Source organism: Ruditapes philippinarum, unplaced genomic scaffold (genome assembly GCF_026571515.1).
Source record: "Ruditapes philippinarum isolate M1 unplaced genomic scaffold, ASM2657151v2 ctg1421_1_1_1_1, whole genome shotgun sequence".
In the NCBI taxonomy this organism is placed as follows: Eukaryota; Metazoa; Mollusca; class Bivalvia; order Venerida; family Veneridae; genus Ruditapes; species Ruditapes philippinarum.
In genome coordinates this window covers 121,062-138,749 of record NW_026860638.1, presented here as the reverse complement: position 1 = coordinate 138,749, position 17,688 = coordinate 121,062, and the positions used below count along the sequence as shown (strand labels likewise).

At 33.1% G+C, this 17,688-nt stretch overlaps 1 protein-coding gene across 1 annotated transcript; it reads left to right on the top strand.

The window, feature by feature from the left end:
* Positions 1 to 4,857: 4,857 nt before the first annotated feature.
* LOC132712859 (transmembrane protein 272-like) lies at positions 4,858 to 14,739 on the top strand. Its single transcript, XM_060695297.1, has 5 exons — positions 4,858 to 5,026; positions 5,461 to 5,579; positions 5,860 to 5,928; positions 9,489 to 9,710; positions 13,246 to 14,739. The coding sequence occupies exons 2-5, from the start codon at positions 5,477 to 5,479 to the stop codon at positions 13,446 to 13,448; spliced, it is 597 nt and encodes a 198-aa protein (XP_060551280.1). The 5' UTR covers positions 4,858 to 5,026; positions 5,461 to 5,476; the 3' UTR covers positions 13,449 to 14,739.
* The last annotated feature ends 2,949 nt before the right edge of the window (positions 14,740 to 17,688 follow it).

The following is a 17,688-nucleotide window of genomic DNA, read 5'->3' as shown; positions in this document are numbered from 1 at the left end:
TGGTTGGAACACAACTCAATATTTTTCTCAACCGCTTTTTCATACTCGCATAATCACGAAATTCACCGCCTAAAATTTAAGACCGAGTTTTTGTACTGTTATTTTTATATATATGTTACGTAAAAATTTATTTGTTTGTGTGTTTGTTTATTTCTGCATTCATCTCGCTATCGATTAACCATGATGAAATCTTCGGCGCCACACTCTTTCCTATTGATTTAACACATCTATGACGTAAAATTTCATAAAAATAATGTTACTTTACTTTCTCTAATGCGTATTGCTGCAATAATATAAACAGTGTAGTGCATCTCTATACGGTGACATTCCCCACCCTATCCACTTTCTTGAAATTCGTCTTCAGATACCCATATAAGAACAGAGAACAATGTGAAAATACTTGGAGATGTATGCCCGTCCCTAGTTTGAGACCAAATGCCATAGGATGAGAAAATGTGGAAACTGACCGAGAACCTTGGAAAACTGTTCCGTGGCTCTCCCGAATGAGCTCTCCGGCTTCTTACACATTTTCCACCCTAATTAGGGAGCAGTTATTAACTCTCCAACTGCATTTGTGTATATTGAAATTCGTCATGGATATTTTCTAGGTGCTCCTTCGTGCATTATCTCAGACACGATTGCGCTACTTCAGAAGTAAAATCACCGGCGTTCCGTAAGCTAGTTGGATAGCTTCCGCAAATGAAAGAGTCCAAATTCCCTGGTAGGATTCTTACCTACAGAGAGAGGGGCAAGCGGTCGAAACAATTAACATGGTAAGTAAACGGACCAAACTATTTAAAAGTTAATGAAATACAAGTAATGAATAAGGGTACACGACATGATTGTTTGTTTGTTTGTTTTATTTTACGCCTTTTTCTAACAGTATTTCAGTCATATAGGCGGGTAGTTTCCTAACCATCGTTCCTACACCAGTACTACCTTCCTCCGTGCTGAACTACCAAAGCATCTCCCGGTGATCGAATCCACGACAGAGAGGAAACTGGATTAGAAGTCATCAACTTTAACCCCTCGATCACGGAGGCGGTCTACACGACATGATATTTTAACCAACATTACAAATATTTCCAGAAAGAGGTTTACTTTAAGAGTGCATACGGGACTACCGTTTTGAAGGAGATAATACAATAACCTAACAATAACAACATATGTATAATAACGCATTTTAAACTTTGTTTTGATATGACATCTGTCAAACTGTCAACCGCATCTTCTCGGCCTTTTCCGCCAAGTATGAGTTCCAATTGTCAATCTGCTAGATCATAGCGTGCTGGTGATATGGTTAACTATAATTGGCTGGGAAAAGTGCAAAGTGGAAAAACCGTAATGGGGCATCAGCTGGCTGGATGAAAATGGAATGTATGAACATTAATTTAGAAACTAATTTGAACTAAAGAAAATAAATATTTCATTAGGTTTCAAGGATGATGATTTGTCACTTGGATATATTCATTAAAAAAGTATATTCCAGTCCTGTGATCAGCAGAAATTTGAATGAAGGGAATTAAAACTCAATTTTAAAGGGACTGCACCGATGGTTTTTGACATGATAGGACTGGAATTATTTTTAGGGATTAATGTTCTGTTTGATGCAGGTAAAATTTCAGATCACCCGCTCACTCCGTTTTTTCCAGAATGATTATTCTTATTGTGTAAAACGACCAAAAATTGAAAAGCGTTGTAATGCATTTAAATCAAATTTCGCTAAGAACAGTACAAAATACAATTTTAAATATATTTCAGTTCATTATTACCCGCAATGTTTTCCCCCATTAATTGTCATCTTAGATTTAAACAATATCACTTACATTATTTGATTTTAATCAAAATGGAATTTGATTTGAATATGAATTTATAATAAAACAAAGATTTGGTAGATACTGCAAATTAGTCGAAAGTTCGTTTCAATCGTCTTATGTCCGAACAGGCTATTATTGTTAAACTGACCAATGAAAATTCTGCCTATATTCATTTCTTTACTGTTAATTTTAGCGGAAGTCAAGGTGAAATCAGACGGCCTTCGGCCGAAAAATATTTAACCTGGCCGTGATTCGAACCCCACCTTGTTATCAAGTAACACAAGAATGTGAAAATAAGCAGGGTAAAGGAATGCGGAATCTATGTTTGGTTTAACGCTGTACCAACACAATAGAGGTCATATGCTGGCTTTTCAGGCCTGCAGCTTTACTGTTGGAGGAAGGTGCCCAGGTGCTCCTTCGTGCATTATCTCAGGTACGATTGCGCTACTTCAGGAGTAAAATCACCGGCGTTCCGTAAGCTAGTTGAATAGCCTACGCACATGAAAGAGTCCAAATTCCCTGGTAGGAATGTAACCTACAGAGAGAGGGGCAAGCGGTCGAAACAATTGACATGGTAAGGAAACGGACCAAGATATCTAAAAGTTAATCAAATACAAGAAAAGAATAAGGGTACACGACATGATTGTTTGTTTGTTTGTTTCATTTTACGCTTTTTTCTAACAGTTTTTCAGTCATATAGGCGGGTAGTTTCCTAACCATCGTTCCTTCACCAGTACTACCTTCCTCCGTGCTGAAGAACCAAAGCATCTCCCGGGGATCGAATCCACGACAGAGAGGAAACTGGATTAGAAGTCATCAACTTTAACCTCTCGATCACGGAGGCGGTCTACACGACATGATGTTTTAACCAACATTACAAATATTTCCAGAAAGAGGTTTACTTTAAGAGTTCATTCGGGACTACCGTTTTGAAGGAGCTAATACAATAACCTAACAATAACAACATATGTATAATAACGCATTTTAAACTTTGTTTTGATATGACATCTGTCAAACTGTCAACCGCATCTTCTCGGCCTTTTCCGCCAAGTATGAGTTCGGATTGTCAATCTGCTAGATCATAGCTTGCTGGTGATATGGTTAACTATTTGCTGGGAAAAGTGCAAAGTGGAAAAACCGTAATGGGGCATCAGCTGGCTGGATGAAAATGGAATGTATGAACATTAATTTAGAAACTAATTTGAACTAAAGAAAATATTTCATTAGGTGTCACTTGGATTTTGACATGACAGGACTGAACATATTTTTTAGAGTTTAATGTTCTTGCTCACTCCGTTTTTCCAGAATAATTATTCTAATTGTGTAAAACGACCACAAATTGAAAAGCGTTGCAATGCTTTTAAAAACAAATAACGTACAAAATCAATTTTAAATTATTTCTTATAAATTTCTTATTATCTTCTGCAAAAAATTTTTCCCCCTTTTTGTCTTTATAAAAAATTAAAAATGTTTTTATTTTCCTTTTTAACCCCGGGAGGTTTCCTTTAAGTAGGATTTGGAACGTAAGTCTAGGGGAAAAAATACTATATCTGACCTAAAAAAAAAGCAGATCAAATTTTAAAAGGTAACTTCTTATAGGGTAACCGTGTTGTTTGGTACACCCTTCAGCAATCGGCGTTACCTCCAAAAAAAAAAGGTCTCGGCTCTTTTTATTTTGCCAATTTTAATGTAAATCATAGAGGGACAAGTGCACCGAATTTAAAAGGGATAATGAAAAAATGATTTTGTATTTAAAACGCCCCAAAAATCAACAAAACGCCCTTAAATCAGCCAGGTCGTCATTCTCACGAAAGATTTTGAAAAACATGCATTATCCTGGAAATGTTTCAGCTTTAAAATATAATGTCCCAGCAACCATTAGCGTTAATTCATTTTGATTAAATCAAAAATATATGGATTCCTACAGAAATGAATAATTATGTGTTACCTTTGCACAATTGTTGCAATATTTTTACGTTCCTGCGATACGCGGTTAACCCGGGACACTCGCTTCTCAACCGACTGAGCAACCCTTCTCATCATCATCAAATCATCATCACCACTATCATCAACAACGACAACAACAACATCATCATCATCATCAACAATATCATCAGCATCATTATCATCATTATCAACAACAACAACATCACAACCATCATAATCATCATCATCATCATCATCACCATACCAGCTTTATCATCATAATCACTATTAATAGCCGTAATACCTGTAAAATAATAATAACAATAATGAAAAGTCATCATTATCATTATCATTATATCAATAATAAATAAGTTATCATCATTTTCGTCGTCAATTATCATCATCATTATTATTATTATAAACATTATTATCATTATTAACATAAGTAGCAGCAGCAGCAGTAGTAGTTACCAATAATACCTAAACCATTAAAACTATTCAAACATGTCATCTCTAGATTATGTTATGTTTTTCAAACTTTTTTTGTAAAGCAGCACGCCTCCAGATGAGCCAAAATATTTTAAGAAATTCAATCTTCAATGTAAGTATTAAGAACAGTAAAACTATTCAGTATTTAATTAATTATTTACATGTTATGTGCGTTTTATGACTGATTTTGCAGTATCAATTTCTATAATTCTACTGCGTTACTTATGGAGTAGGAGGTATTTACGTATATTGGTAACTAAAATTGATTGTAAGTGCCGTTTGCGATGTGTAAATTACTTTCTCTGTTATCATATTTTACTTTCAAACACATTAGCATTAAACTGGAGGCATGCTGCTTTAAAGCCCTACCATTATATACAGCACATGTTAAATGAGAATATTTGTTTACATGTTTAATGTATATAGGAGTTTTTTTAATACACCGATTCACAGACCAAAGTTCTAGTATTCTAAAAATATATTGTACACATTAGATAATATTATTTAATTTACTACCTGAATATCGGTAAAGTAAAATTGACCGTACTTTATATAGCGTATACAACAAATACCGTTGTCAATAGCATTAATACTGTGTATACGGCTTATTTTGACATTATAACATTGATTGTAGTAAATTGCGATGATCAAACATCTATATATAAACTCTTGAAATTCAAATCCATACACGTTTAAGAAATAACAATAACAACGAACGTTATAATAGTTTGGAGATATGATAATACTGAACCATTTTATATTTTATACTGTTAAGGGATCTTAATAATTCTTATGTAAGTATTTATTCATATCTTTTTTTTTTCATTTTAGATATCTATTTTCAACACATGACACTTAATAAGTTGATAAGTCTGCATTAAACTGTTGCTTATTGATTTTCTTTCATTGCTTAAGTACAGACGCGTTTGATAAAATCATTTCTATTTTCAAAAGTGCTTAAAAAAGTCGGTATACATGTAAATTTCATGTCTTTACGTACAAAAGTACAGATAACTTAAATAAGTTTGTGTTGGAATTTTAATAATCTTACCTTTTACATCTACTTAATATATTTCTTAATCTGAATCGGTAGTTTGCAATATAGCACATGCATAGAGACTCGGTTAATATATTAAATCAACAGTTTATAAATCTTCCTAACTAATAAAATACAGTCTTGTTTAAGGTTATTGTTGTTTCAGATAAAATAGAACAATATTGTTTTCAGATTTTGGAATTTTGGAATGGGTATCGGAGCTGGTAGCGGTGAAGGCCGAGGTCAAGGTCAAGGCAAAGGTCAAGGTCATGGAATTACAGACAGCCTCTTCGGAGAAAAAAAATTGAAAGGTTCAAAATTCTTTTTCTTCTTTTTGTGGCATCAATTTATTATTTTTATTCTTTTTTTCTGCATTAAATCTTTCATTGACCGAACAACCCAGTAATGTGAAAACTTTTATTTCAGTTCTTTGTATGTGTATGTGCATGTGTGCGTGCGTGTATATGCGTGTGTGTGTGTGCGTGTGTGGTGCGCACGCGCGGGTGTGTTGGGGGTGAGCATAATTCCAATTTACATTATGATAGCCCTAGACGCTTTCACCACTAACGCTGTCCCATTTTTAATTTTCAGTTGTCAAAATTGTGGTTGTACTTATTGTCTTCGTCTTTTTCGGCCTAAATATCGCCAAGATCGTCATGGGTAAGAAACTATATATAATAACATTTTAGGAATTAAATGTTTTTAAAGCATTTTAAACACTCATACATGAGGGAGAACGACTGTGTCCAAATTGGGCTTAAATAACAGAAGACGGGAACTTATAAGTTATGTTACTATCTTTACGTCATCTTACAGTTTTTACTGCCATATACCTTTCTTTTATGCTCCTTTACAGTTGTATCATAGGGGACCTTACTGTTGAAAATGTGTCTAAAGTTAAATCGTATACACATACAGGCACCGTGCGTTAACTGGAGTGCATGTATTTTAGTTACCCGCACTCCGGAGCATGGCCATTGATTGGCTCATTTTTTGCTATGGTTTACTTATTGTGACGGCAGAGAAAGGGAAAGCGACAGAAATTTCATATGCAGATGCTCGTTCAATTGGTAACATTTCCTCCGGGGTTTCATATTGTGACAACCGGGAGCGTGATTTTATGTTTGAATATGATACAAAAGAGAAATAACATCAAAACACTTGGCAACCTGATTAATACTCGAGGCTACGTCCCCCTCGTACAAATCAGCCTCTGTTTCGATGCTCATTCTGTTACATATTTACATCGTTTTGAAGGGGGTAGGTGGGAGTCTTTTTACGGCTATTTTCTTTTCCTACTTATACCTTATCATTGGAGGAGAGTCCCATTCCTAATAGCCTAAGAGCACATGCGCACACGATAATTTGGACAGTATCACGTGGCCACGTGATAGGTATTACGTTTACGCAGCCATGTAACAGCTTTCACGTGCGCACGTAGCTATTGCGTGGCCATGTTTCACTATCGCATTTTCACACGTACTATAGTCTGTCCCATTAAAAATGGAAATGAACTTTTGCCTGGTATGAATTAATAAAAACACGTTGAATAAAAATTAAAACTTTTTTGTAAACTAAAAAAAAGTCACCCTCGAGATTTTTCAGGATTTTTCTCTAAAGTGTCTAATTTTCTTGTAAAAGCAAAGTTTCATTTCTCTACGGCAAATCTCTGTTGTTTATTTTCCGTAGCCATTGCCGAAGTACTCTTCATTTGAAGATGAACGGGAGAAAGCACGTGTCATGTTTCTTAAAATGTACATGATGTTCTCGGGGTCGTTTCATGATTATTTTACAAAGCTGTATCTACAAGATGGTAACAGTTTCGTTGCAATGCATGATAGAAAACTTTAAAAAATGAATAACAAGCAACAACTTTAACAAGATCATCGAGTCTGTGGAGTAGATCTAGAAATAGCACTTACTTTTAAGCTGAATAGAATCCCTATGAGTTTCGAAATAGATCTTTATAAACGTCACGACAAATTCGCATTCTGAAGATCACTTCATTGTCAGTTTATATCCAGTTCCGTAGACTTTGAAACTCCTGAATGGCATGACATTTACACTTATGATGATCCAGATTTTTTCATAATCCGTCTCATTATTAAAACATTGTTCCGTTTGTGCAGATATCTTGGTTAGCAAATGAAATATGTAAATGAAACACATCATAATCCAGTATGTTCCAAATCCATAATTCAAGAACGGCCCATAAATTTAGTTCGACAGCACAATGTTTATAACTATTAAAAATGGATTTCCTGATGAAAAACATTATTACGTCACCAATAATTTACGAAATATGTGACGTAACAAAAATGCCTCGCGCTTTTTATGGATGATTCCAGTTTTGCGGCATTGGCAGAGGGCGGTTAGGCATATGTAACCTCATAAAGATAATTTTAAGCGAGATAAATTTGTCTTGATGGCATTTAAAATAATTTTTGAATACAGTACCCAGATTTTGAAGTAATTGTTAAAAGTACACCTTCAATTCATATTTAACAATAAAACTTTCGATAACATTTTAATAATTTTAAACACACTTATAATGGCATGAATCTATATGAAAGAATACCTCTTCCATTAATTCACATATAACCTTCGTTTTGACTTTATGTTTTTAAAACTATTTTATATATTTCTCAGAAAATAATTTCCCTACAAATTATCTCGTTATTCAAGAGTTCTGTAAATCCTACTCTTTTAGCTACAAAATATACCCTATGCTGTGTATTTTCTCTCGCGAAAAAATATAGCTATTGTTTTTCACTGAATATTTTTCAAATTTTAGGAAGGCTATAATTATTTAGGACATCACTCTGTGTTTCTCTTTGACTCGATATCCCCTTCAATTAAACATAGTATGTAACACTTTGAGTCTACAAAAAAAAAAAAACTTATTGTTCCCTGATTAAACGCTCCAATTCAATCTTATTCTTAATAATATCAAACACTGCCGGTATTTCTGGACATTTTGTTAAATTATGAGAACGGAAAATTAATCTGTATTTACAAGCTTAAAGTGTTTAGGCCAACGTTTGGTTGCTCAAACTAGAAAGCATTTTTATATTCTTATAATTTACATTTTTCCTCGCACGCGAGTCTGTGTTCTCTCATTAGCAATTGAGCTAGTTAAAGTAGACACTGTGCAAAACAATACTAAACATATAGTGAATCAGTTCCCCTTTCTATATATTTCTTGTCAGATTTGCATGCTAATGTTATATTTGTTCTGTTTGTTGGCGATTTATACGTCAGGTTTATGTTGTGAAAGTTAAAACCTACGAAAAGTTTTAACGCACGAACATCGCACCCGAAATATAAGACGGGTAACATATTTTTGTATCCATCGGACCTGGTTAATTTAATTATTTTTAAATAGACGTGATACATACTATAATGGACAGTATTCAGACAACTACAGAATTATGTTAATTAAACATTAGCGAAGAACCATTTTTTTCAGTCTTCTAGCTAGTGTTCCCGTTCCCTTACGACGCGTTGCGGTATTCAACATACGCGCTTGATTGAAAAGCTATCTACTCAAATCACTTCATAATATTGCTCCTTTTCTCTTAAAAGGAATATAAAATATGGTAATTATATAATTATATAAATCTAAAATGTGTGTTATAATTTATCAAATGATTTTAAATTGATTATTTTTAAATAATGGTTTGCTAGTAAAATTGCCTTTTCGACACCAACTTTGTCTCATTTTTCATTTTAATGATAACATTTAGCTATTGATCAGTAAGTAAATAAGAATAATCAATTTTTTTATAATAACCGAGTACATTTCACGCTAATTGTGAGACGAACCCTAAATGACGTCTGTATGGGCGCCGCCATTTTGAAATGGACGTCACGTCAGGTTACAACGTAAGTCAACGGGAAAAAATATAATTTTAACATTTTGACCATATTACTGACTTTATGGAAAAAATGAAAAACATGCCTAGAGATATTGATGTCAGGATTAACATGACATTAATTTAAATGAGTTCACTATTATATTTAATAAAAAATGGAATATTCAAATTTGGTGGGACAGACTATAGTTTTCGTGTGCGCACAAAATACCGGTATCCAGCGTTTGGTTTCGTAAAACATATCGCTTGCACACATAGTAATAAATGTAAAGTTTCTTATTTCCTTCATGCTACCAAACTAAACTTAATACTCCTTTCAGTTATCTACCTACTCTTTTATTTCAGGGGCTATTTACCAAGACGATTGTCCTATACAAAAGCTCATACCTATATACCTTATCGTTGGAGGAGTCGTACCATTTCTATTCGCGACCGTCTTCTCTATAATAGAGATGTATTTAAAGAAAGATTTCCCTGATTCTGAAGAGAAGATGGTAAAGATACGAAAAGTGTTGAAAGCGATAGGGGTTATTGCATTTAAGTTCACCATTGCGTGGCTAATCTGTGGTATGTATCAAATTGTGGTAAATGCTGATCTGTGGTAGTATTGACATGTGATAAAAGTTAATATCCTGAGTGTAAGCTTTGATGTATACCGTTTTGTCATTTTCCTAATAAAACAAACTCTTTTGCAAGTATTGAATTGTGGAAGATGCTAATCTGTTGCATAATTAAATGTGATAAAAGTTAATATCTTGTAAACTTTCATGAATACAGTTATGTCATTGTCCTAAAAAAAACAAAAACAAACTCTTTTATAAGTATTGAATTGTGGTAGATGCTAGTCTGTGGCAAAATCAAACGTTTATATGGTGTAAGATTTTGTGTGTACAGTTATCAATAGTAGGATTCGCGCACCTGCTGAACGTTTCCACTCGGACCATTTTTTGCAGAAATTCCGTCGACTCGAAGGTAAAATACTATTTTGTTCCATTTTTTGCAGAAATTCCGTCGACTCGAAGGTAAATACTATTTTGTTATAAGAAAACGTAATAGTATCAAAAAATCATTTAGCGCACCAAAGAATGGCTACAGACCTTGAGTAATTGTAAAATTTTTTTATAGATTCATTGCCTGATTTAGGCCTGAAAACGGGATAAATGTTTTTCTCTGAATGCATCCACTCAGACTTTTCACAAAACATATGAAATAAGGTTGAAAACCTTCCTGAACGTTATTTTTCACGTACCGGAACATACACCGAGTCATGTTTACCCCTTATATTAGATTGGTTTCAAATATTTCTATTCAAAGTCAGTTTTTCTTAATTCTTTTTATAAAATTTGAAAATGCTCCCGCTTGGACTCGATTCCAGAGATGCTCCCACTCGGACAAATTTTGAAAGCACATTGCTGTGTTAAGATATTTTATCTTTTAAATATATCTTTATATTCAAGTTCGTATATTCATGTAATCAGTTAGAATTCAATGAACCAGCATTTTTAGAATACGATACATATATATAGCTGGAACAAATATTTTAGATACCAACTGTGGACATATCTCAGTGAGGAGGGATATTCAAAAACCACCAGAATAATAGCTCTCTGAAGTAATTGTCTTTTGTTCAATTTTTTGCGTTAATGTTTGGACATATGTCATAAAAGATCAAATTATCTGAAACTTTACTGGAGGATAGATTACAATAAAGTAAAATACCGCAAACAGGAATGACAACTCTCCAGTTTTGGAGTTATTGCTCTTTTGTATTCACTATGATTAGTTTGCAAGGACCATAGCTCTAAAGGTATTTGAGATATAAACTTGAAGCTTTATATTGAACATGTTTAAAAGAGGTGAATAGCAGAGCATAAGGGCCAGAAGTGTTCATTTTAATGCATCTTTGCTGTTGTTGTTTTTTTTAAATTTTTTCATTAATTTTCACGAGTGTCATTACTTGGATTTTTACATGTATGTAAGGGTTACTTCCCCTTTGAAATGAATTTCCTCCTTTTCGGCGGGGAATTTTACTGTCTGTGACTCCTTCTTGTATAATTGTTATTATTATAATGTCATTTAAAGATCCTGTAAGTCAATTTTTATGGTTTTATATCATAAATATAATCCTGAAATGAGGATTTATTAAAATTGTAAGTTCCAAAAAGCATTATTTGTAAAGATATTACTGAATTTACATTTCATAAAGGAAGATAATCAAAAATATATTTTCTATAAAGTGTAAGTCAAATTCTTCATAAGAAATGAATGCAAACATGTATATTTTAATAAAAAGAAATTAAGAAATAACTGTGATCTTTGTTTTTTGATTTATTTAATTTTGTTATTTTAGGTAAAAAAATAGGTACCTATGATAACTTGCATACCTAAATTAAATTGTGATACATGCTTTATGTACCATGGTATGGCAGTACATTGACTTTTTAACCTGTTCATGACAAAAATGATTTACATATTGTTCTTTAATAAACTTTTCAAATAAACCGATAGATATTGACTTCTTTATGTTCATAAACGTACCATTTTGATGTTTTTAAAGCCTCAAAGCACAAGGTTAACAAACGCGCAAATCATTGCGTATTAAATTATTAACAAGATATTAAAGTGTTCAATTATTGAATAAATGCAGGGCGAGTACGAGTATGTGTACGAGTCCAACAGAATCTTAATAACCTAAACAATGTATAATGACTTCTTTATAAAACACCACTATTTTTCAACATCTCAATAAAACTTAATTCTTGATATCCAAACTGTCAATTCTAAGTCTTATAGTCCTAGCTATGTTGTTGGCAATAATTTTTAATCATCCCTTCGGATCTGATACCAACACAAGCCAAGTGCACTTTTTTGTAAAGTGATCCTTTGCCATGGCGCCTTGTTCTTGCCCGACGAATCAAAGAAGTGACCTCTATAAAAAGAAGGAAAAATTTGATGTCGCGAAACACATTAGTTATTGACAAAATGGTGTACAATTGTGAATATAATCCATAAAAGCTTTACACAGCAATGAGCTTTCAAAATGTATATATTTGGGTCCGTGTGGGAGCATCTCTGAAATCGATTCCGAGTGGAAGCATTTTCTATATAAATCAAATTAACTTAAAAAAAACTGACTTTTAAACCAATCTAGAAAAATGTGTAAACATGACTCGGTTTATGTTCCGGTACGTGAAAAATAATTTTCAAGAAGGTTTTCAACCTTATTTCTTATATGTTTCGTGAAAAGTCCGAGTCGGAGCATTCAGAGAAAAACACTTATCCCGTTTTCAGGCCTAAACTAGGCAATGAATCTATAAACATTTTTTACAATTATCTCAAGTACTTTACCCATTCTTTGGTGCGCTACATGATTTTTTTTTATACCCTTACGTTTTCTTATAATAAAATTGTAATTTACCATCGAGTCGACGGATTTTCTGCAAAAAAATGTTCCGAGTGGAAGCGTTCAGCAGGTGCCCGATGACGTAGTATCCTACATTTGTTATGTAAGTAAACATATTTAAATCTGGTGCAATTATTAAATTTTGGTTAATAAATTATTACCTGGTTTCCTTTAATTTATTTGTGTAACAAAGCTAAATGGGACTTTACAGAGTTTCTTTTAACAAAGCGGAACAGGAAATAGTTTTCAAGTTTTGTATATAATATCATTTAATGCATGTCTGGACCAATTACTGGTCTGACAATTTTCCGACAATACCCACATCCTGTTGTTCTCAGAATCATAATTTCTATTATGCAAAATGACACAAAAAGAAGAAAAAATGAAAAGCGTTGCAACGCTTTGTACTCGAATCGAGCTTAAAAATGCACAAGAAAAAAGTGTTTCTATTTTAATCTGAGCCTGTTTCTTTATTATTTTTTCTTCTCATTATTTTTCTTCTTTTGTTGTAAATGCATAGCTTATATGGAAGAAGAGGGAAGTTGCAAAAGTTAATATATTGTAAGTTTGACATATAGACACTTTATCAAACAAAAATAAAAACAATACAATTTAAAAAATAGAACAAAATTTAATGCAGATAAAAGATCATTTTACTTTTACTGAGTAATTTATTTTTTATATATCTGGATGTTACAGGAAGTGTTTGGGTTTTCGGAAACTACTCGGATGTTATAGATGGTTGTGGTGGTTCGGGTGATTGCTGTGATACGTCCCTGATAAAGTTCGCCCTCGCTGTGACCATAATGGACTGGATATTTTATACCTTCTTATTCGTGGGGGCATGTTGTTGCGTGTGTTGTTTTTTGCTATGCTGCAAAACCAATGAAGTAGAGCCATAAAGGGAATTGTTTCATTAAAACGAATAGCACTAACAGATTTCGAGACTCCAGACTGTCATCAAGTGATAGCCCTGAAAAGAAAAGGTGGCACAAATGTTAAAACAATACAAGGAGCTGTGTTTCCAACTTCCATGATGTTAAGCTTTAGCTTTATGTAATATTAGAATAACGTCTAGAAAAGGCATTTTGTTATGGAAATGAAATAATCAAAGTATGGGTTTTTTTCACCGGAAGTGACGCCAATATCGCCATTTATGCGCAGCCGATTTATTATTTATTGAACAATCTTCATATTTTGCTATATAAATCTTACAAATAAAGTGAATATAGTGTATCACATTTGGGCAGCTTTTGCAAAAAGATGGAGTACTTTGTTTTATAATATTAAATGAATGTAAATCTACTAATTATGATCAAATTTCATTGGCAAAAGTCATTCGAATTCGTTTAACACATCTATTAATTAAGTAATTTTTACAGGTAAACTAAGGCGTTGCCGTTTTATTTGTTGTAATGCTTGTTGCAGTATTGATAGATCCTAACTTTAATTCGAATAACAAAATGTTTAACCACAAACACTGACAAGTGCTCTTTTTGTTAACAAAATGTGGTGGTGAAATTTGTATTGCAATCCAATGATGTGATAATTAGAATTAGACTGGTAAGGGACATGTAACATAGCATTTCCTAGTCAAAATGCTTTTAGAGTATTAATTGTGAAAACATTAATATTTTCAATATTATTCATAAATTAACTTTTATATTTTAAACAACCAATAAAAGAATTTAATGTTGCATAAATATTTAAATAAAAATTACTTTTAGATTCTCAACTGATAAATTTTACAACTCTAGTAATATATAAACATGTCATAGTGGTCAATAAGGAAATATTATCACCTTTTGATTTAAATACTTTAACTGTGGCTTAATTATCAATTTCCTTGTCTTTTATCACACAAGCCATACTTGATTATCCTCTGACATTAATTAAGGCTTAATCACTATGACAACTCTTTCTCATTTTATATTGTTGATTTTTATATTTTAAATTAGTCTAATTTTGAATTTAGAACAATCAAAATCTAATCGTCTTATTTTGAATTCGGAACTAACAACATCTATAGTATTTAAAACTTACAACTTAACAGTAACTTAAGAAAATTCCGGTGTTAGCTGTATTGTGATATTTGTGGACATTATCATAAATAATACTATACATTTGATAAACGCTTTCCACCACAGTGAAACATTAAAAAGAATTAACTAGAACATGACATCTTGTGTTTTGTCATTTATGCATCATATAATTTAACAAAGAGGATACTGGATTTCATGGTTAAGAGAACTTAAATAATAATACACCAGTATCGCACAAAACTAACCGAGGGTTTCCGCGTACGGCGCTTACTACGCCAGCGAGTTCAATTCCCCACACGACCCCAAAGCGAAGGCCATGCCGGCGACCCACGGCTACAGATATATACTTATATAGAGGTTGCTATTTGGTTGCTGCTCGCCATTATGCGATAATGGCCCTAAAATGTGCATAATGGCCTGAGGGAGAATCACATTTAGTGCCAGTTTGTTTTATAAACTTTTGTGCTTTCACCGATCCGATCCTTTTTCTACCCTCAAACCGAAATCATTTTTGGAAATTTCTGAGGGTCATTTTTGTCTGTTGTAGAGTTATTATATACTTTTCTTGAGTTTATTAATCATCATTATTAAGCTTTGTTAATTACGATTAACTTTGTCATTTAAACTTAAAATTGAGTGTGCTCATTCAACGTCAGCAGCCATCTTGAAAGTCACTCACAGTTGATTACGTCATTTTGCACCAGCGCTCATTCACTCGCCCATTCTGGAAAAATAATGCCGAGGAGCAAGGTGGCCGAAATTGCATAATGACCTAGATCTTGCCATAATAGCCGTAAAATATCCTGGATTTTGTTACTATATATAGTAATATAGGTATTAAAGAGTGTTTAGCCTTGAAATAAGGAACGTAACCAGTCTACCGGAAATAAAAGGAACGCCGTATCAAACGGTACGTCGTGACAGATTGTCTGCGTCTGCTATAAATACAGATTCCGAAATCCGTCCCTGTCAATTAATCTTTACTCAATTTTCCATGTTATTAATTATTTCACGCAGGAGCGGATACAGCTAGAAAGCAGCGGCAAATGATTCGAAACAGCGGACTTAAACTCTCCGCCAGGAGCCACTAACGTTATTACATATTTCAACTTTGACATTTATGGCCGTGGTGGTCTAGTGACGATTTTCTTAACAGATGATTGACTGTTTGATGTATTACGTCCTGCAGATTTTGATCTTGATTGTGGCATGAAAGTGACGAGGAAGAAAACGACGTTTAAGTAGTGTTACGCAACGTTAAAATAGACCGGGTATATATAATGAGTGGAGGTTCAATTATACTTAAATATATATTATACTAGCAATATCATGTACCTTAGCACTTTCTACAGAGACCCAAAACCTTGATAGTGCTCAGTCCTTTGTGCCTTTGTGTTACCATTTCACTCACCGAATACACCATACACCATTTTAGCACTAAAATGCCATTTATTTCAAGATATTTTTGGTAGGGATTTAAATTAACATATCTATCAATAAGAAGGTCTAGTTGGTATTCTAAGGTCCTATGTGCCTCCTTAGCAATCCTTAGCAGTCCTTTGTCCTCGTTAGCAGTCCTTAGCAGTGTTTAGTATGACCGTCTATTATTCGTTTTGAAATACGCGTTTACGGAGACTCCATATGACAAATGACGATCTGTTAATAATTTATCATCGCGAATTTACCATTTTTGTAGTTTTTTGGGGGGTCATTTAACATAATCATTAAAAACAGACAATTTAAAGTAAGAAACAAGGGGTACTTTCAATTGAACATGCATTGTTTACATTTTGATGCGTCAAATGTATGTTTGTGACTATTCCTTGTAAGCTAGTCACTGATTGGATGAAGTGAAGTCATGGATTTCCCTTTCTAAAAATAGAAATATCGGTCTGAGGTGAGGGATAGTGAAACATTCGACCAATGCATAAGAGAGTAGTGTGGAACATGCGGAAAACGTGAAACTGTATCTCAATGAAGTACGAAGCGGAGATCATAATATAATTCAGAGAAGCGTTGCATGTCGAACCCCTTAATTTTGCAGTTCCCTCTCAATCGTGCCAGTATACGCCGAAACTAAATATAGATTGAGAATAAAAACACAATATAATTATGTTAGACCTTATTTTAAGCACAATTTAAGTGATAAACATTCGTTATATCATAAAAAGAATATTTTGCCTATCCCGGATCTCGTGCAAAGTCAATGCTACCCAGCTAATATTGTATATCACTGTTCATGCTATCAACTTTACATCCCTAAAACAAGTACTGAACAATTTCGTTAGTATTTTGTTTCGAATGGCCTTCCTGATTATATCAAGACTGCTATATCTTAAATCATTTTGAAACCAAAATTCGTGTATACTAATGTACATTAATGTTATCTAATAGCTTGAATATGTTAAATTTATATAATTCATTTTGACGGTCTCGTTGGAAATTTGATATATTGCTTAAATGAGTTCACTCGTTAAAGAAAGTATTATTATTATTGTTAAAATCATGAAGAATACAAAGTTATTTATAGTAACAATGACGTTTTTGGTATAACAATCTTGTTTTTGCTCGCGGATTGAATTTTGCATGGAATATGTCCAAGTTCATGCGTGCCTATGCCAGATGATGTGTAAGCTCCGTGCTCTACCACTACTGATGTACTCTTTGAATCCGAACATATACCACTTACAAAAACGTGTTCCAAGAAAAAGACAGAAAATGAAATAATTACATTTTGGGAAAAGGATATCGTGAAACGGTATTCTTCCGGAAGTTGATATTGACCCGGCGTTGCGTTACAAAGGTTATTATTTTACCAGTACTTTATCTTAAGTTCTTCCATAGACTATGCATAATTATTATGATCGTTTTCATAAAACCATCTTGAACGCGCTTAGATTCCCATTTTGGAAAATTTACTTTCGCGAAACTTGAAATTATCAGTTTTCAATCAGAAAAAATAACAAAAGAAAATTTCTGTCATATGAATATATATTTTTAGGCAATTGAGAGATCACATGAATCAAATTAATACATAACATTCACCACATATATAAGTCATCTATTTCATATACAAGTGATCAAAGACAAATTCATACAA

Coding starts and splice junctions, on each gene's coding strand:
- LOC132712859 (XM_060695297.1), top strand. CDS start 5,477: ATGGGTATCGGAGCTGGTAGCGGTGAAGGCCGAGGTCAAGGTCAAGGC. Junction 5,580..5,859: donor CGGAGAAAAAAAATTGAAAG/GTTCAAAATTCT, acceptor TTTAATTTTCAG/TTGTCAAAATTGTGGTTGTA. Junction 9,711..13,245: donor CATTGCGTGGCTAATCTGTG/GTATGTATCAAA, acceptor TGGATGTTACAG/GAAGTGTTTGGGTTTTCGGA.